The sequence below is a fragment of the Balaenoptera physalus genome (assembly GCF_965194825.1).
Source record: "Balaenoptera physalus genome assembly, chromosome: 3".
NCBI lineage: Eukaryota > Metazoa > Chordata > Mammalia > Artiodactyla > Balaenopteridae > Balaenoptera > Balaenoptera physalus.
Window position 1 is genome coordinate 17,570,952 of NC_138890.1, and position 16,492 is coordinate 17,587,443.

At 43.2% G+C, this 16,492-nt stretch overlaps 2 protein-coding genes across 6 annotated transcripts in view; both read right to left on the reverse strand.

Annotated features, from left to right (window-relative positions):
- Window positions 1-4,166, reverse strand: part of PRSS38 (serine protease 38) — a 143,214-nt gene extending 139,048 nt beyond the window's left edge. The window contains exon 1 of the mRNA XM_082455127.1: window positions 4,107-4,166. The gene's annotated coding sequence lies outside the window, so the exon portion shown is untranslated. The remainder of the gene's footprint in view (window positions 1-4,106) is intronic.
- The window catches only part of SNAP47 (synaptosome associated protein 47), an 86,296-nt gene that overhangs the window by 20,651 nt on the left and 49,153 nt on the right, over window positions 1-16,492 (reverse strand). For 3 of the 5 annotated variants that reach the window (XR_014261834.1, XR_014261835.1, XM_082455126.1), the window contains one exon: window positions 4,107-4,273. Coding sequence is in view for 3 of the 5 variants with exons in the window: in XM_082455126.1 (XP_082311252.1) it covers window positions 4,127-4,273 (147 nt within the window). In the remaining 2 variants the exon portion in view is untranslated. Of the gene's footprint in view, window positions 1-2,434; window positions 4,274-16,492 lie in introns of those variants that run through there. The other 2 variants (XM_082455125.1, XM_082455124.1) reach the window with 2 other exon arrangements.

Genomic DNA, 16,492 nt, shown 5'->3' on the forward strand with positions numbered 1-16,492 from the left:
CAGCCGCAACCCTAGACTCAGCTTTGGCCACCAGCGGCAGTGCCATGTGAAGAGCTAAGGCCATGCTTGAGTTTGGGGCTGAGGAGGGAAGTAAGCTGCCCTCCAGGACAGACAATGCTGGACAACTTTATGTGAAACCTCAGAAGGAACACACCTACCTGGGCAGGTGACTACAAAGCCCTGCAGTCTGTCCTCCTATGGCCTGCAAGCTAAGGACATGTCTGAACTTTCAAATGGTTGAACGAAGAAAATCAAAACAAGAATAACATTTCAGGACACATGACATATATGAAATTCTAATCTCACAGGTAGTCTTACTGGAACATAACACGGCCATTTGTTCACAACAGACACCATATGGCTTGAAAGATGAAGTATTTTCTACCTGGCCCTTTATAGAAAAAGTCTGCTGACTTCTGCCCTAAACAAACAAAAGGATCAGCCATTTTTGATGAATGTCAAAGCAGTTTCATTTCAGCTCAATACTGGTCTCACAGCTGCATTAGATGTGGGTCTTGTATTCTGCCCACCTTTACAGAGGGTAAAACTGAGCTCAAAGTGTTATATGTTTTAGGAAGTACAAACACCTTACGGGGTGACAACAAACTAACATAATCCCCTCATAATTCCCTCAGTCACAGGCTAAACAGCGGCAAATAGATTTTGGTACTCATGTGGGTGAGCCTGACCCCACACACAAATCCAATGTCAGTGTCAGAGGACACACTCCACATCAGGAAAGTAAAAAACAAAACAGGAGACACAATAGGCCCTGATCCAAACACCAGCCATGATGATGCCAACAGGCTCAGTGTGCCCTTCCTGCCACTCTCCGGAGGGTCTACTCAGCTGATGGGATCCACTTGGTTCTAGCCATCACGGCACTTACCACCTGGGCTGCCTGAGGATGGCAGGAGAGATCACCAGCCTACCTGCTCATCTCCTTCCCCTGGTACTGCTTCTAGGAGCATCACAACATCTGTTCCCCCTCGTGTCCTTCCCATGTCTAAAGTGTGGAGGCAGAGTCAGTGCACCATAAGTTGAGGGAGCAATGGGAAGTGGAATTAGTGCACCTGGGGTGGGGAATCAGTGTGCTGTGGGAATCAGTGCCTGGTTTTATACGGTTCCTGGCAATTTTGTTTCAGCCTTGGTGACTAACAGTTTGGCACATGGATTTTCTGCTACTGGAAGGGGTTAAGGTTAAATAGTTAACTCTGGGGCCAAGGTTAAAAAAAAAATTGCATAAAATGGCTCTTGATGGCCTTTTTTTTTTTTTTTTTTTTACACTCTAAGTCTCCACATAAACAGACCATAGTCTCTATCAATTCATGGGAGAGAAAAGGCCCGGAGAATAATCCTCTAACAGTACAATGTCTTCTGTACCACACACTTTCATGCCCAGAGTGTCTGGGCTTTATGCATCCCCAGGTGATGGATTAGGACAGCGTGAGGCCCAGAGAGCTCAGGGCTTGCTCCTGGCGAGGGATCACCAACAGAGTCCTGGCCCCCTGCTTTCCAGAGGCCTGTTAGCAGCCGAGGTGTGTACGGCCCTGATGCCACATGAGTGCTGGGTGGTATGTTTTCAGGACAAGCAGAGGCTGGCTGGCCGCTGGAGGCTGCACTGGGAACTCTTGAGCAGTGCCCACCTGGATTCAGAACAGCATCATGAGTGGGACAGATTCGTTTTCATTTCAGCTGTTCAGGGCTCTCTAGAGCTAGTTGGAGAGAGAGAGCAGGTCTGGTGGCAGTAAGTCACCCTTCTGCTCATTAGAAGCATTTGGGTAATGTATACACCCTCAGAGATTCTGACTGAGGGGCCTGGGGGCAGTGCACGCATGTGTGCGTGTTGTGTTTGTATCTTCTGAGTCCCTGGCATGAGCCCAGTGTGTGGCAACGGTGAGAACCACATACTCCACCTCAGGGGAACTCACTCTTCATGGGCTGCTGTGAGAAGCTACAGTATTTGGGCACAGCCTGCACACCTGCACTTGCCCTGTGCCCAGGGCACGAGCTGCCTTTCCTCCAGCGTTCCTCCAAGTTCCCTAGGGACGTGATCCAGCTGCCGCTGCCTCTAGACATGAGCTCTCAATAACTGTCCTTGTTGACACATCTTCACATCTGCCGTGTCCTCCCCAACCTCCCTGTCATCAAGCACTAGAAGGGGCTGCATGGGGCTCAGACCCACTGGAATAAGCATGAGCTCCAAGAGCTCCACCACTTGATGTGTCAGGAAAGGTCAAGAGCAACTGCTCACATGCCTGCATTAGCGTGAGAAACCTTGAAAGAACAGGTCCACTTCTCATTTTGGAGGTTAGTAAGTACAAACCAAGTAAGACAAACAGAGACTAGGAATATAATTTACCAAACTGCAAAACAGATAAGAATTGAAAGACCCTTATGAACATTACCTTCTGAAAGTGCTACTTTCCATGTCTTTTTGGAATGGGTCAGCTACGACAAGGCTGGGCATCCCTAGGTGACCCAAAATTCATACTCACTGGGAATCTCAGAATGTGACCTTATCTGGAAATGGGGTCTCTGTAGATGTCATCAAGGTAAGGATCTCAAGATAAGATGACCTTGGATTAGGATGGATCCTTATAAGAGAGAGGAGAGGGAGATTTGAGACACAGAAACACAGGAAGATGGCCACATGACAATGGAGGCAGAGATTGGGGTGATGTGGCCACAAGCTCAGGGATACATGGAGGTACCAGCAACTAGAAGTGGCAGGAACGATCCTCTCCTAGAGTCTCCAGAAGGAGCACAGCCTGCCTACACCTCGATCCTGGACTTCTGGCCTCCGGAAGTGCATTCCTATTGTTGTAAGCCTCCTGTTTGTGGTACTTTGTTGGGGCAGCCCCAGAAAACTAACACTGCATCTGTGAATTAATTCTTAAAACGATCCAGGACTTAGTATGCAAGTGGAGTGGTGCAGCAGGGCAGCACAGGGCTTGCGGGCGCCATCCCAGGAGGGGTGTAGGAAAGGCGCTTCAAAGTAACATCTCTACAAGGTCTAAATGAGCCTCTCCGTGCAAGGTTCTTTGGGATGTTATTTCAAAGCAGTCTGGAGGTGGCTTGTTGTGAGAATGGGAGGAGGTCACCCACTTCTCTACTTTCCTCTTGTCTCCCCATGAGGGGCTCTCCCAGGGACACACTAAGATACCCAAAACCAAGCAAAAAGCAGCATCAATGCATAGCTTCAAAAAATATTCTAAAGCTAGCATTTCTCTTTTGTTTCCGGGTAGAAATGGGGCAAAAAAGCAAAACTTAACACTTCTTAAAATAGGTGCAGTATGTACTATTTTCATGTTTGACTAAAAACTGAGCAGTGAAAGAATATTTCAGATGCTTATAGGATGACCTCGAGGTATACTAGACTCAGCTTTGGTTAGAAATTACAATACAACCAGAAAGAAACTGACCTGTCCACCAAAGAAAATTGGAACAAAGTGAAGGCAGTGGGGTCTGTGCTGAGCAGCCCATGTAGGAGAGGCAGGCTCAGACCTGAATGTGATCCTGGAGAAGAGATTTTGCTGACATAGGATATGCCTGCAGTGTTCAGATAGGCAGAGGGTTAGAAATAAGTAGATTTCTTTCACAGAGACTTAAACCATCCTTTCTATGCTTATCAAGAATGGAAAAAGGATGAAAATGCAGCTAGTTGTGCCACTGGAGACCTGGGATTGTGGCCAAGCAAAGTGGTCCCTGAGCGCTGGGTGCAGCCCACCCTCAGAATGAAGAGCCGCCTCGCTGTCGTGGCCACCTCAATAGGGCTCAGCCCATGTTTGAATGCGTGTGTGCGCCTGACTCCACAGGCAGCCTGAGAGGGCCTTGGGAGGAAGTGGCTCGCTGTATTTGCAGGCAGAACTCCCCTCCTCCAGCTGCACTTTCAGCTCCCTGCAAGGGAATCCCTTGGTGGCAGCCACAATCACCCCAAGCTAAGCTGCTCACAGCCGTCAACAGCAGCCCTTCAACCTGGGGCAGCTGTGCACCTCCTGGGGCAGGGCACTTGGAATGACTTCCTGGGGTCTTCATCTCAAAGGAAGCATGCAGGAGTTGAGAACAACGTACTCAGAGAAGTGATTCTCAACAAAAGCAGTCACCTCTATGCTTTCTTGTCCTTCTAGGTCAGTTTTTTCACTCGTCGATTATGCTTGTCAATGGTTAAGGTTGTCCGGTCCACAGCTGCAGTGATGCCATCCAAGGCCTCATCCTGTCTCTCCAGCTCTGTTTCGGCATCCAACGCGAGATCTTTTAGTTTCCTCAGGATCTGCAAGAGAAGCACAAATGATAGGAGGGGTGCCTTTTCTTATACTCTCAAAAGCAGACAATATTTCTTTCCCTTATTTTTACAGTACTTAAGAAAATTTGTAAGTCAATGGGAATGAACACTCTGAGCACAGAGCCAGAGCTTGCAGCTCTGACCCTGGGTTTGGGTCTCAGCTCTGCCACTTTCTGGCACTGACCTTCAGCGAGGTAGAGCTGCTGGAAGATGACGTATTTGCTCTCTGGCCCTGCTCCAGGCCATAGCAAGGAGACTGACCACACAGCCCCAGGAGATGCACCCCTGCGGCACTGCTGTTTCCAACCCACGGTTTGCTGTTTCACCAACCCTGACAGCCTTGCTGGGAATGTTACCACATCCACGTGGAATTCCTGCAAACAGTAGCGGCACAGGGCAGAACCAGGGATCTGGATCCTACAACTCAGATCTGAGTTCCAGCTCTCACCCAATCATTGTTTTCATTACCTTTCTGCATCCAAGTGCCTAACTGCAGACTGAAGCTGGAAAAACAAAATTTAAGAAGGCAAAACACTTTTTTGTCTGTATGTTTGAAATATTTCACATACAAATACAAAAGGCAGAACAAAACACAGCACAAATAACCCAAGGTGATGAAGCGGTTACACAACATAACCCCGTGGGCCTACTGAGAAAAACTGGGAGACGGCGGGGTTCTGTGGAGAGGCGAAAAAGATATCTGTGGGCGCAGACACGTGGAGGACACTCAGAAATACCATAAACACACAGTGATGCCACAGGGGAGGATGGCGCCCACAGCGTGGAGGGCTGCTCCAGCGTGGCTAGACCAAGGGAGCCGACCAGGCTCGATGGCAGCCCCTCGTCCCCATTTCTGTGACTCATGTCATACTTCACATAGTTTCGTAAACTAGTTAAGAGCAGCATTGTATTACAATTCTATTGGGACTAGTTGCATTGTGAAATGTACTTTAATTACATACTTACCGAACCTGGGTTTAAAAATTTAATATCCCCAAGCCGACACAAAAAGAAATGATTTTTAAGAGAAATCTTAATGACCAACTACTTGCAATAAATGTTAATACCTCTCCTCTTTTAGGGAAAGTTTCAGATCATTGGTTAGGTCAAGAGAAAGAACTGCAGAATCTGAATTATTAAGATGAGCCTGTGGTGCCCTGCTTACTAACTCCCAGTGGATTAACCTGCCTACAGATCCATTCAAAGTCCTTTATCACACAGGGATGGATGTCACTAGTGAACAGCCTGGGTGACCACCTCAGAGGACCCCAAGTGCAATCTATTGATAATATATCATACTCCACACTGAAATCCCACCCCCTACCCCCAGAGGTCCCACCAGGTGACACAGGCAAGAAAGCTCTAGGTTCCACAGGTGGCCTGGGACAATCCTGAGCAGTGCTACTGCCGGGAAAGGAGGTCACACCTCAAGGAGAGCAAACTGTACCCGTGTGGTGTCTCAGAAGGCATAATAGTACCCATGAGGTCAAATGGAAGCAGCTCTGTGCTTAGAATCAAAAGGAATGCCTGACCACCTGGCCCAGCACCCACTGCCTGGGAGAACTGCTTCATCTGATTAACAAGAAACAGAATAAAGGCAGGGAGATGGCCAGGAGGATAATAAGATCAACTCCTGCCCTAAGAATGGTGAGGCTCAAATGAGATCACAAATGTGAACAAGCTGTGAAAACCGTGAAGTGCTATGTAAGGTGCCGCCGCCAAGTCTTAGAATGCTCAGACTGAAGGAGCCCAGCAAAGCACCCCAACTTTTGGAGGGGGATGTGGAGATGAGGCGAGCTGGGGTCATCCGCAAGTTAGTGACAGAGGTGGGATTCACCCCCACATCTCTCTTCAAACAAAGCATCATCGCTGGGATCTTCGTCATGAGAAAGAGGAATAAATCCAGATCCAAGTTAGCCGTCTCAGACACCACCTTTCTGCACCTTCTGGGAGCTGGTGGAAACTCCATCAGTTGAGTCACTTGAAAAACTGGACGGAGCTCTGGAAAGTACACTGTGGGGTCAGTCAGCTCTGGAGGGGATGGGCTGGATGACCTAATACAGGAGGTCTTTTCCATCTCTCATTTCTATGATCTCATATGGCTGAGGCCCAGAGAGCATAATAAAAAAGTCACCACTCATCACTATGTTAGGCAGGTCTTCCATGCTGTTCTCTCTGGTCAACTATTCCTTCCTCATTACCTCCATATTAGTGTGATAATAAGGCCGTTCTACCAGGAACTTGCACAAAATGTCCCCTTTGTCACAAACCTGCATCCGATTTGACACCCTTGAGGAGGTCTCTCTCCTACGTTGAGTGATCAGCCCGCACAGACCTTGCGGCTCTCTTTGCTACCTCTACATCCTTGTCAATCACATCAAAACGTGGTCAAGTTTATTTTCAATTGAACTGTCTTTCAGGACCACCAGATTCTGAACTGTAAACAATCACTGTTTGCACGTGCGCTGGTGGCAGGAGATGGGCTTTCAGCAAGGCAGCCACGTATTCCCTTTAGTGCATGCAGATAGTCAACTGTCCTGTTCTGTTCCGATAATAACAGTGCACATAGAAAACCAGGAAACAGAACTTAGAGGAGAAAATAAAATTCCTCCAAAATCCAAATGCAAATTACTGCCTATCACATAAGCACTGCTGATAATATTGTGTGGCCTTTTCATCTTGCTTTCTCATCCCAACATCCGTACACTCTCAGAGAAAAGGAAAACTGGGGATTAAAGTATATATATATACACGGTTTTGTTTTCTGTTTCCTCATCCCCCAGTTATCCTAAATAAGGATAGGAGTTATGAGACCCCTGCAATGTGCCCTAACTATTCCCTGTTAATCCTCGATCTAACTGTTTCACAGATGAGGTTGAGAAGGGTGGGCGACTTGCTCAAGCTCTTGGGGTCCAGCTCCCAGTGTGGCCCTGACATGACCAATGTGTGGACAATAGATGTCATGGCTATGACTCAGAGGTCACATCACTGAGACACTGAAAGAAATTGCATAAGACCCTTAAAAAATGGCAAAAGGGCTCCCACCAGGGATAGGCAGTCCATTCACACACCCCAGAACCTGTGCCAGCTCTTAGAGCCCTGAGCAACTGTGGCAAGATGTCCAGTTAGGGGAGAGCCATAACTGCAATTTCAAATTTTCTAATAAAAGGTAAATAGTATAACTAATTTTAATAATATATTTTATTTAAATCAATCAACCCAAAACATTATCATTTCAACATGAAGTCAATATAAACAATTACTAATGAGATATTTTATATTCTTTTTTTATATGAAGTCCTAGCAAGCTAGTATGAACTTGGACCAACTGCTTTTTTTAATAAATTTATTTATTTTATTTATTTATTTTTGGCTGTGTTGGGTCTTCGTTGCTGCGCACGGGCTTTCTCTAGTTATGGCAAGCGGGGGCTACTCTTCATTGTGGTGCGCGGGCTTCTCACTGTGGTCGCTTCTCTCGTTGCAGAGCACAGGTTCTAGGCACGCAGGCTTCAGTAGTTGTGGCAGGCAGACTCAGTAGTTGTGGCTCGCAGGCTCTAGAGTGCAGGCTCAGTAGTTGTGATGCATGGGCTTAGTTGCTCCGCGGCATGTGGGATCCTCCCGGACCAGGGCTCGAACCTGTGTCCCCTGCATTAGCAGGCAGATTCTTAACCACTATGCCACCAGGGAAGTCACAGACCAACTGCTTTTTAAGTGCTCAGTAGCCACATGTAGCCAGTGGCTACTGTGCCAGGTAGCACAGGACCACATCACCACATGATAGCACTTCCACCAAGGGCCACTTTGTGTGACTGACCTTATGTGTCCTACGTTTCCATGGCCATCTTTCTCTAGAGGATGAATCAACTGCCTCTTTCCAAAATGAAACAGTGGCAAAAGCAAGAACACCTACATTCCTGAGTCTACACTTAATAAGCACAGTAATAAAAGGCACATACAACTTATTTTGTAAGAACTGCTGACATGCCTACAAAAGTTGAGCATTTTACTGAGTGTACAGTCCAAATAAAGGCTGGTTCCTGTTGAATTTCATTTGGAAAAAGCTTCACTGAGATGATGGCCTTAAAAATAGCACCCATTCTATGCAGCCTGTTGAGACCCTTGGTTGGTCTGCCAAAACTGCACTTGAAATTAATTAATACCGCAAAAATATAAGCAAGATCTTTACAGCTACTAAGTCTGCAAAGAAAATTACTGAGTAAACTTTCAAACTACTAGTACCTCTGGAATATTGGTCCAGTGTCTTTTTCCTTTAAGAAAGGGACTGAAGTAATTAAATGGCATCGTGTGCATTCCATATAACATGGGATGGAAAGAATGGAGAATATGAAGTCTGGCCAAACCTTAAAAACAGTTGTTACTTCTGCGGCCCAGGATGACAAGCTGTCTAGTCATCAATGTATGATGTTGCCAGCCTCTGGAATATCAACTGGCTTCTCAGATGAGCCTTCACTGGGCTCTGAGTCAAAGACCAGGGTCAAAATGGACTTTTCCCCAAGTTTCTGCTCCACTAATAAATAAACCCAGCAGCCAGCCATCTTTCCAGCCACACTTGTACCTACACAGAAATTACCTGATTAATAGTACGTTGAGTTTTAGGAGAAACTAACTCCAAAGAAATATATAATGCACATAACCACAAGTTAAGACATAAAAACATACATGCCAATACCTCTGGGAGCAGCATCTTGGAAAAAAACCCACAGAAACACTCAGTGCTCTTCAGCTCAGGGGTCACAGGCGCTCAACAAAGCCAGAGCAGGAGGCTTGGTTCCCCACAGGCAGGACGCTGGGCTCACTCACTAGCGTCAGTAACCGGCAAGGGGGATAGCCGAGATGACTCAGGCAGGAAGTGGGAGGCAGCACATGGTCCCCAGGACAGAGCAGAAGTTACTGTCCTCTCTGGAAGAGGAAGACCTTCTGCTTTGGTCACATGCTACAGTGACCTCCATCTCTGCAATACCACAGACCTCAGAAAGGCGGCACAGTCACCGTCTGGGCTGATATAAGAGCTGATATGGAGACATTTTAGCCTTCCAACCATTCCCATTTTGTTTATAAAAACAGAAAATAAATTATGGAAAAATAGCTCATCCAGTAGAGGAGGTTCACTTACCAAAACAGATGTATTTAACTGTATGCCTCATGCCAGCTATCAAGGTGTGAAAGTCTGGGAATCAGAGGCCCCAAGCTCTGCTGTAAGCTGTGCCTCCAAGGGGGTCCTGAAACAACCAGGCTTGTGCTTTCACTGTGTAAGGACATGGTACATACAAGTACGGGCCTTAATATTTCTAAAATGTCTACAATATGCTAGTTGTTGCCTCAACGTATAGTCTGAAAAAAAACGTTTTGCTCTACCTCATGATAGAACTCCAGGATTTAGAGTATTAGTATATTAATATTAAGCACCTAACGTGAGTTAGTATTAGCTAGACTGTTTGCCTTGATCTTGTTATTAAACTGACCCACTGAAAAACTGAATTTTCTTGCAGTGAGAAACTAGCAACCATTTAAGAATAGAGCTGAGATAAATCAAGCTGTCTGCAATTCTACCAGTTGGGGCTATTAACATGCTGTAGAGAAGGTAAAGAGGGGAAAATTGGCTCCCTCTCAGCCAAATCTCTGGAGGCTGTAAAGAACATTCTAGGCTACAATCTGTCACATTCAGCACTCACAGACCACCCCCGCATCCCACTCTGTCCTCTCTGCTGCATTCCTTGAGGACCTGAGGATGCTCTGTGGATGAACAGGGGCAGCACAGGGTTCTCTCTTAAGGAGCTCCCCCACCACGGTGCTCCCTTCCTCACGACCCCCTCTCAGTGCAGAGGGTGGAGGAGTTGAGCACAAACCTGCCTTAGGCACCATGGCTGCGTCTGTACAGCAAGACTCTGAGAGCTGAGTCTTCAGGGATCTATTAGCCCTCAGTTGAAGTCTGCTGACTGGTCTCCAGTTACAAATGGCCCCAATAGCCCACAGCAAAGATGGCCCCTCTAACTCAAGGTCTGGGCAGGGAAAGCACCTCCCAGGACTAGAGAGGGGTCCTGGGAGCCAAGCTGCTATCAGACCATAAATTGAGCTTCCCATGATGAGAACCACGTTTTTAAGAGAGCAATGGAATCCCTACCAAGTGAAATGCTCAATAAACTGAAGGTTCATCTTACATGCAGAAGTAAATGCCTCAGCAGGGACATTCTCAGAATATGAAACAAACAGAAAATGCATTAAGTTTGGGGCTCTTCAGAGTTGACTGGGTCAAAGACAGTTGGGGCCCCACTGATACATTTATTTAGAACTCAATATGTGCCAGAATTCTGCTCCATAGGGTACAGGCCTCATCCTCACTTCAAACCCATGCAAGCCTCAAGGCAGGACCCTGTTGTGTAAAAAGTGATAGTAGTACTTTTTCAGGGAAATGTGAAGCCTGCTGAAGGCCACATGGCTAACATGGCAAAGGTACTTATTGGCTACCAGAAACCATGTTTCCAACAATCAGTCCCCAGCCCTATGCCAGAGATGGGATGGACAGACATATGCTGCCCAAGGCCACGCAGCCTCCTCAACACTGTGTTCATGCATTCAGTCCAATTTCACGTTTAAAAACTGCACAAAACCAACTTCCCAGCCTGAACCAAAAACCATCTAATACTTGTTAACTATTTTTAAAAGTTAATAAAAAGATGTTGGTAATGGATAAGACACCCAGATAGAAGATCAATAAGGAAACAGAAGACCTGAACAACACTATAGACCATCTGCACCCAACAGACATACACGAAATACTCCATCCGAATCAGCAGAACCCACATTCTTCTCAAGTGCACACAGAACATCCTCCAGGACAGACCACATGGTAGGCCTCAAAATAAACCTCAAACTTAAGATTGAAGTAATAGAAAGTACCTTCACAGTGAAATGAAACTGGAAATCTGGACAACTAAAAAAGTCACAAGTATGTAGAAATCAAACAACACACTCTTAAACAACCAGTGGGTCAAAGAGGGAAATTAGTAAATTCTTTGAGACAAATGAAAACAAAACCACAACAAACTAAAATACTAGCAAACTGAATCCAAGTAGGATTTATCTCAGAATACAAGGGTGGTTCACCCTTAGAAAATCAATTAATGCAATATACCACATTATTAGAACAAAGAGAAAAAAACACAATCAACTCAATTCATGGAGAAATGGCAAAGACAAACCCAACATCCTTTCACGATAAAAACTCAGGAAACTAGGACTAGAAGAGAACTTCTTCAACATGATAAAAGGCACCGAACCTATCTTTCTGAAACTATTCCAAAAAACTACAGAGGAAGGAATACTCCGAAACTAATTCTATGAGGCCACCATCACCCTGATACCAAAACCAGACAAAGATACCACAAAAGAAAATTACAGACCAATATCACTAATGAACATAGATGCAAAAATCCTCAACAAAATACTAGCAAACTGAACCCAACAATACATTAAAAGGATCATGCACCATGATCAAGTGGAATTTATCCCAGAGATGCAAGGATTTTTCACTACCTCAAATCAATCAGTGTGATACACCACATCAACAAATTGAAGAATAAAAACCATATGATCATCTCAATAGATGCAGAACAAGTTTTTGACAAAATTCAACACGCATTCATGATAAAACTCTCCAGAAAGTGGGCATAGAGGGAACAAACCTCAACATAATAAAGGCTATATATGACAAACCTACAGCTAACATCATACACAACAGTGAAAAGCTGAAAGCATTTTCTCTAAGATCAGGAAAAAGACAAAGATGTCCACTCTCACCACTCTTATTGAACATAGTTTTGGAAGTCCTAGCCACGGCAACCAAAGAAGAAAAAGAAATAGAAGGAATCCAAATTAGAAAAGAAGAAGTAAAACTGTCACTGTTTGCATATGAGATAATACTATACATAACAAATCCTAAACAGCTACCAGAAAACTACTAGTGCTCATCAATGAATTTGGTAAAGTTTCAGGTTACAAAATTAATACACGGAAATCTCTTGCATTCCTATACACTAACAACGAAAGATCAGAAAGAGAAATTAAGGAAACAATCCCATTTATCATCACATCAAAAATAATAAAATACCTAGGAATAAACCTACCTAAGGAGACAAAAGACCTGTACTCTGAAAACTACACGACACAGATGAAAAAAATCAAAGATGATACAAACAGAAAGATATACCATGTTCTTGGATTGGAAGAATCAATATTGTCAAAATGACTATACTACCCCAGGCAACCTGCAGATTCAATGCAATCCCTATCAAATTACCAACGGCATTTTTCACAGAACTAGAACAAAATATTTTACAATTTGTATGGAAACACAAAAGACCTCGAATAGCCAAAGCAATCCTGAGAAAGAAAAATGGAGCTGGAGGAATCAGGCTCCCTGACTTCAGGCTATACTACAAAGCTACAGTCATCAAAACAGTATGGTACTGGCACAAAAAGAGAAATATAGACCAATGTGTGAACAGGATAGAAAACCCAGAAATAAACCCACGCAGCTATGGTCAATTAATCTATGACAAAGGAAGCAAGACTCTACAATGGAGAGAAGAGAGTCTCTTCAGTAAATGGTGCTGGGAAAACTGGTCAGCTACATGTGAAATTAGAAGATTATTTAACACCATACACAAAAATAAACTCAGAAAACATAGGCAGAACACTCTGACATAAATCGCAGCAATATCTTTTTTGAGCCATCTCCTAGAATGGGAAAAAAAACAAAAATAAACAAATGGGACCTAATGAAACTCAAAAGTTTTTGCACAACAAAGGAATCCATAGACAAAACGAAAAAACCCACAGAATGGGAGAAAATATTTGCAAACAATGTGACTGACAAGGAATTGGTCTCCAAAATTTACAAACAGTTCATGTGGCTCAATATTTAAAAAAAACAAAACAACCCAATCCAAAAAATGGACGGAAGACCTAAATAGACATTTCCCAAAGAAGACATACAGATGGCCAAGAGGCACATGAAAAGATGCTCAACATCACTAATTATTATAGAAATGTAAATCAAAACTACAGTGAGGTATCACCTCACACCAGTCAGAATGGCCATCATCAAAAACTCTACAAACAATAAATGCTGGAGAGTGTGTGGAGAAAAGGGAACCCTCCTACACTGTTAATGGGAACATAAACTGCTACAACCACTATGGAGAACAGTATGGAGGTTCCTTAAAAAACTAAAAATAGAGCTACCACATGATCCAGCAATCTCACTCCTCGGCGTATATATCCGGAGAAAACCATAATTTGAAAAGACACACGCACCCCATTCATTGCAGAACTATTTACAATAGCCAGGACGTGGAAGCAACCTAAATGTCCATCGACAGAGGAATGGATAAAGAAGATGTGGTACAATGAAATGAAATATTACTATGAAATAATACAATGAAATATTACTCAGCCATTGAAAAGAATGAAATAATGCCATTTGCAGCAACATGGATGAACCTGGAGATTATCATACTAAGTGAAGTAAGTCAGACAGAGAAGGACAAATATCATATGATATCGCTTATATGCAGAACCCCCCCACCCCAAAATGATAAAATGAACTTATTTACAAAACAGAAACAGACTCACAGACTTAGAGAATGAACTTATAGTTACCAGAGGGGAAGGGTGGGAGGGAGGGAAAGATTGGGAGTTTGGGATTGACATGTACACACTATTATATTTAAAATAGATAACCAACAAACCCCTACTATATAGCACAGGGAACTCTGCTCAATATTCTGTAATAATCTAAATGGGAAAAGAATTTGAAAAAGAATAGATCCATGTATATGTAAAACTGAATCACTTTGCTGTACACCTGAGACTAACACAACATTGTTAATCAACTATGCTAAAATATAAAATAAAAATTAAAAAAAAAGAAAATAGTAGACATGACTTGAATATATGATAGACAGATGGGAATCATAATGAAATGTAAATGGAATACAACGGAGCAGATAAATGAAATGTTGAAAACATTTGTAATGATTAGAAATAGAAAAGCCTGTAATAAAATAAAAACTTAAAACACACACACAAAAAAAGGGACTTATGAAAAATTCAGCTAATAGGATACTCAATGGGGAAAGACTGAAAGCCCTCCCCACCTAAGATCAGGAAAAGACAAGAATGCCTACTTTCACCACTGCTACACAGTACTGCTATGCGCTGGAAGTCCTAGACAGAGCAAGTAGGCAAGAAAAAGAAATAAAAGGTATCCAAACTGGAAAAGAAGAAGTAAAACTATCTCTATTTTCATATGACATGACCCTATATATACAGAATATCCCAAAGAATCCACAAGAAAACTAGAAGAACTAATTAACAAATTTAGCAAAGTTACGGGATACAAGAGCAACACACAAAAATCAGTTGTGCTTCTATACAGCAGCAATGAAGAATCAGAAAAAGAAATTAAGAAAATAATCCCATTTATAATAGCACCCAAAAGAATAAAATACCTAGGAAAAAAAAAACATGCAGGTGAAAGACTAAAAATTATAAAATCATGATGAAATAAAAACTACCTAAATAAATAAAAGACATCTTGTGTTCCTGGACTGGAAGACAATATTGGCAAGAGGGCAATACTCCTCAAAGTGATATACAGATTCAATGTAATCCCTATCAAATTTCCAACAGCCCCCCTACTCGGAAATGGAAAAGCTAATCCTCAAGTTCATATAGAATTGCAAGGGGCCCTGAATAGTCAAAACAAGTTGAAAAAGAAGAATTAAATTAAACTCACACTTACCAATTTTCAAACTTACCCAAAGTTATAGTAATAAAAACAGCTTGGTACTGGCATAAGAATAGACTAATGGAATAGAATAAAGAGTCCTCAGATCAACAGATTTTTGACAAGGGTGCCAAGTCTACTCAACGGAGAAAGGATAGTCTGTTCAACAAGTGGTGCTGGGACAACTAGACAGCCACATGCAAAAGAATGAAGTTGGACCCTTACCTCCAACCCTTACCTCCTTATCTATTCTATTTGATAGTTAGAATAATTTTAAAATTTTCAAAAAAGAAAATAAGTGTTGGCAGGGATGTGGAAAAACTGGAATCCTCATACATTGCTGGTGAGAGTGTAAAATGGTGTAGCTGCTAAGGAGATAATTTGGCAGCTCATCAAAAAGTTAAACATAGAATTATCCTATAACCAAGCAATTCTACTCTTAGGTGTATGTTCAAAAGAACTGAAAGGTGGAAATAATCCAAGTGTCCATCAGTGATGAATGGATAAACCAAGTATGTTTTAACCATACAACAGAATATTATTCACCTATAAAAAGGAAAGAAGTACCAATTCATGCTACAAGATGGATCAGCCTTGAAAACATTATGTTAAGTGAAAAAAGCCAGATGCAAAAGGATTACACTTATAGGAGGTTCCCAGAATAGGCAAATTCATAGAGACAGAGAGAAGATTAGAGGTTACCAGGGACTGGGGGGAGGCGAAATGTGGAGTTACTGCTTCATGGTAACAGAGTTTCTGTTGGGGTGATAAAAGAGCTTTGGAAATAAAATAGATAGCGGTGATGGTTGCACAATATTTTTAATGTAATTAATGATATTAAATTATACACTTAAAATAGTTAAAATGGCAAGATTTTATTCTATATATTTTACCACAATAAAAAACATGGTTATAATATATGTAACCTTCCATAGCCAGGCACTCAATAACAATATAATCAAACACTTGATTTTAAGACTTGAGGTTCATTTAAAAGCTGACCAAGAGCACAGGAAAATGTTCCAAAGGGGGAACAAGTCATCCTCCCAGTCTAAATGCCTGAGCATCTGTTTCTTGCTCCTTGGCATTCTACCTTCTGCACAGCCAAGCAGCTGCTCTAGAATTTGTTCACTGAGATGCTGGTACATTCTGGAATCCTGTCCTTGGCACAATATCTTAGAGTTCCTTATCTGGCAGCTTCCTCCCCATCCACAGTTCCCAGGGGCAGTGGAAGGGACAGAATACATCCCCAAGATTCATCTGCATGGGTATTTGGACTCAAAGGGCAGATGCCACCTCCATGCAGCTCAGGTTTACACCATGGCCTCTATGTGAGGGAGGTCCGGTGTGCCCACATAGCCTTCTCTGTCAACTGCAGAGGACACACAGCCACACGC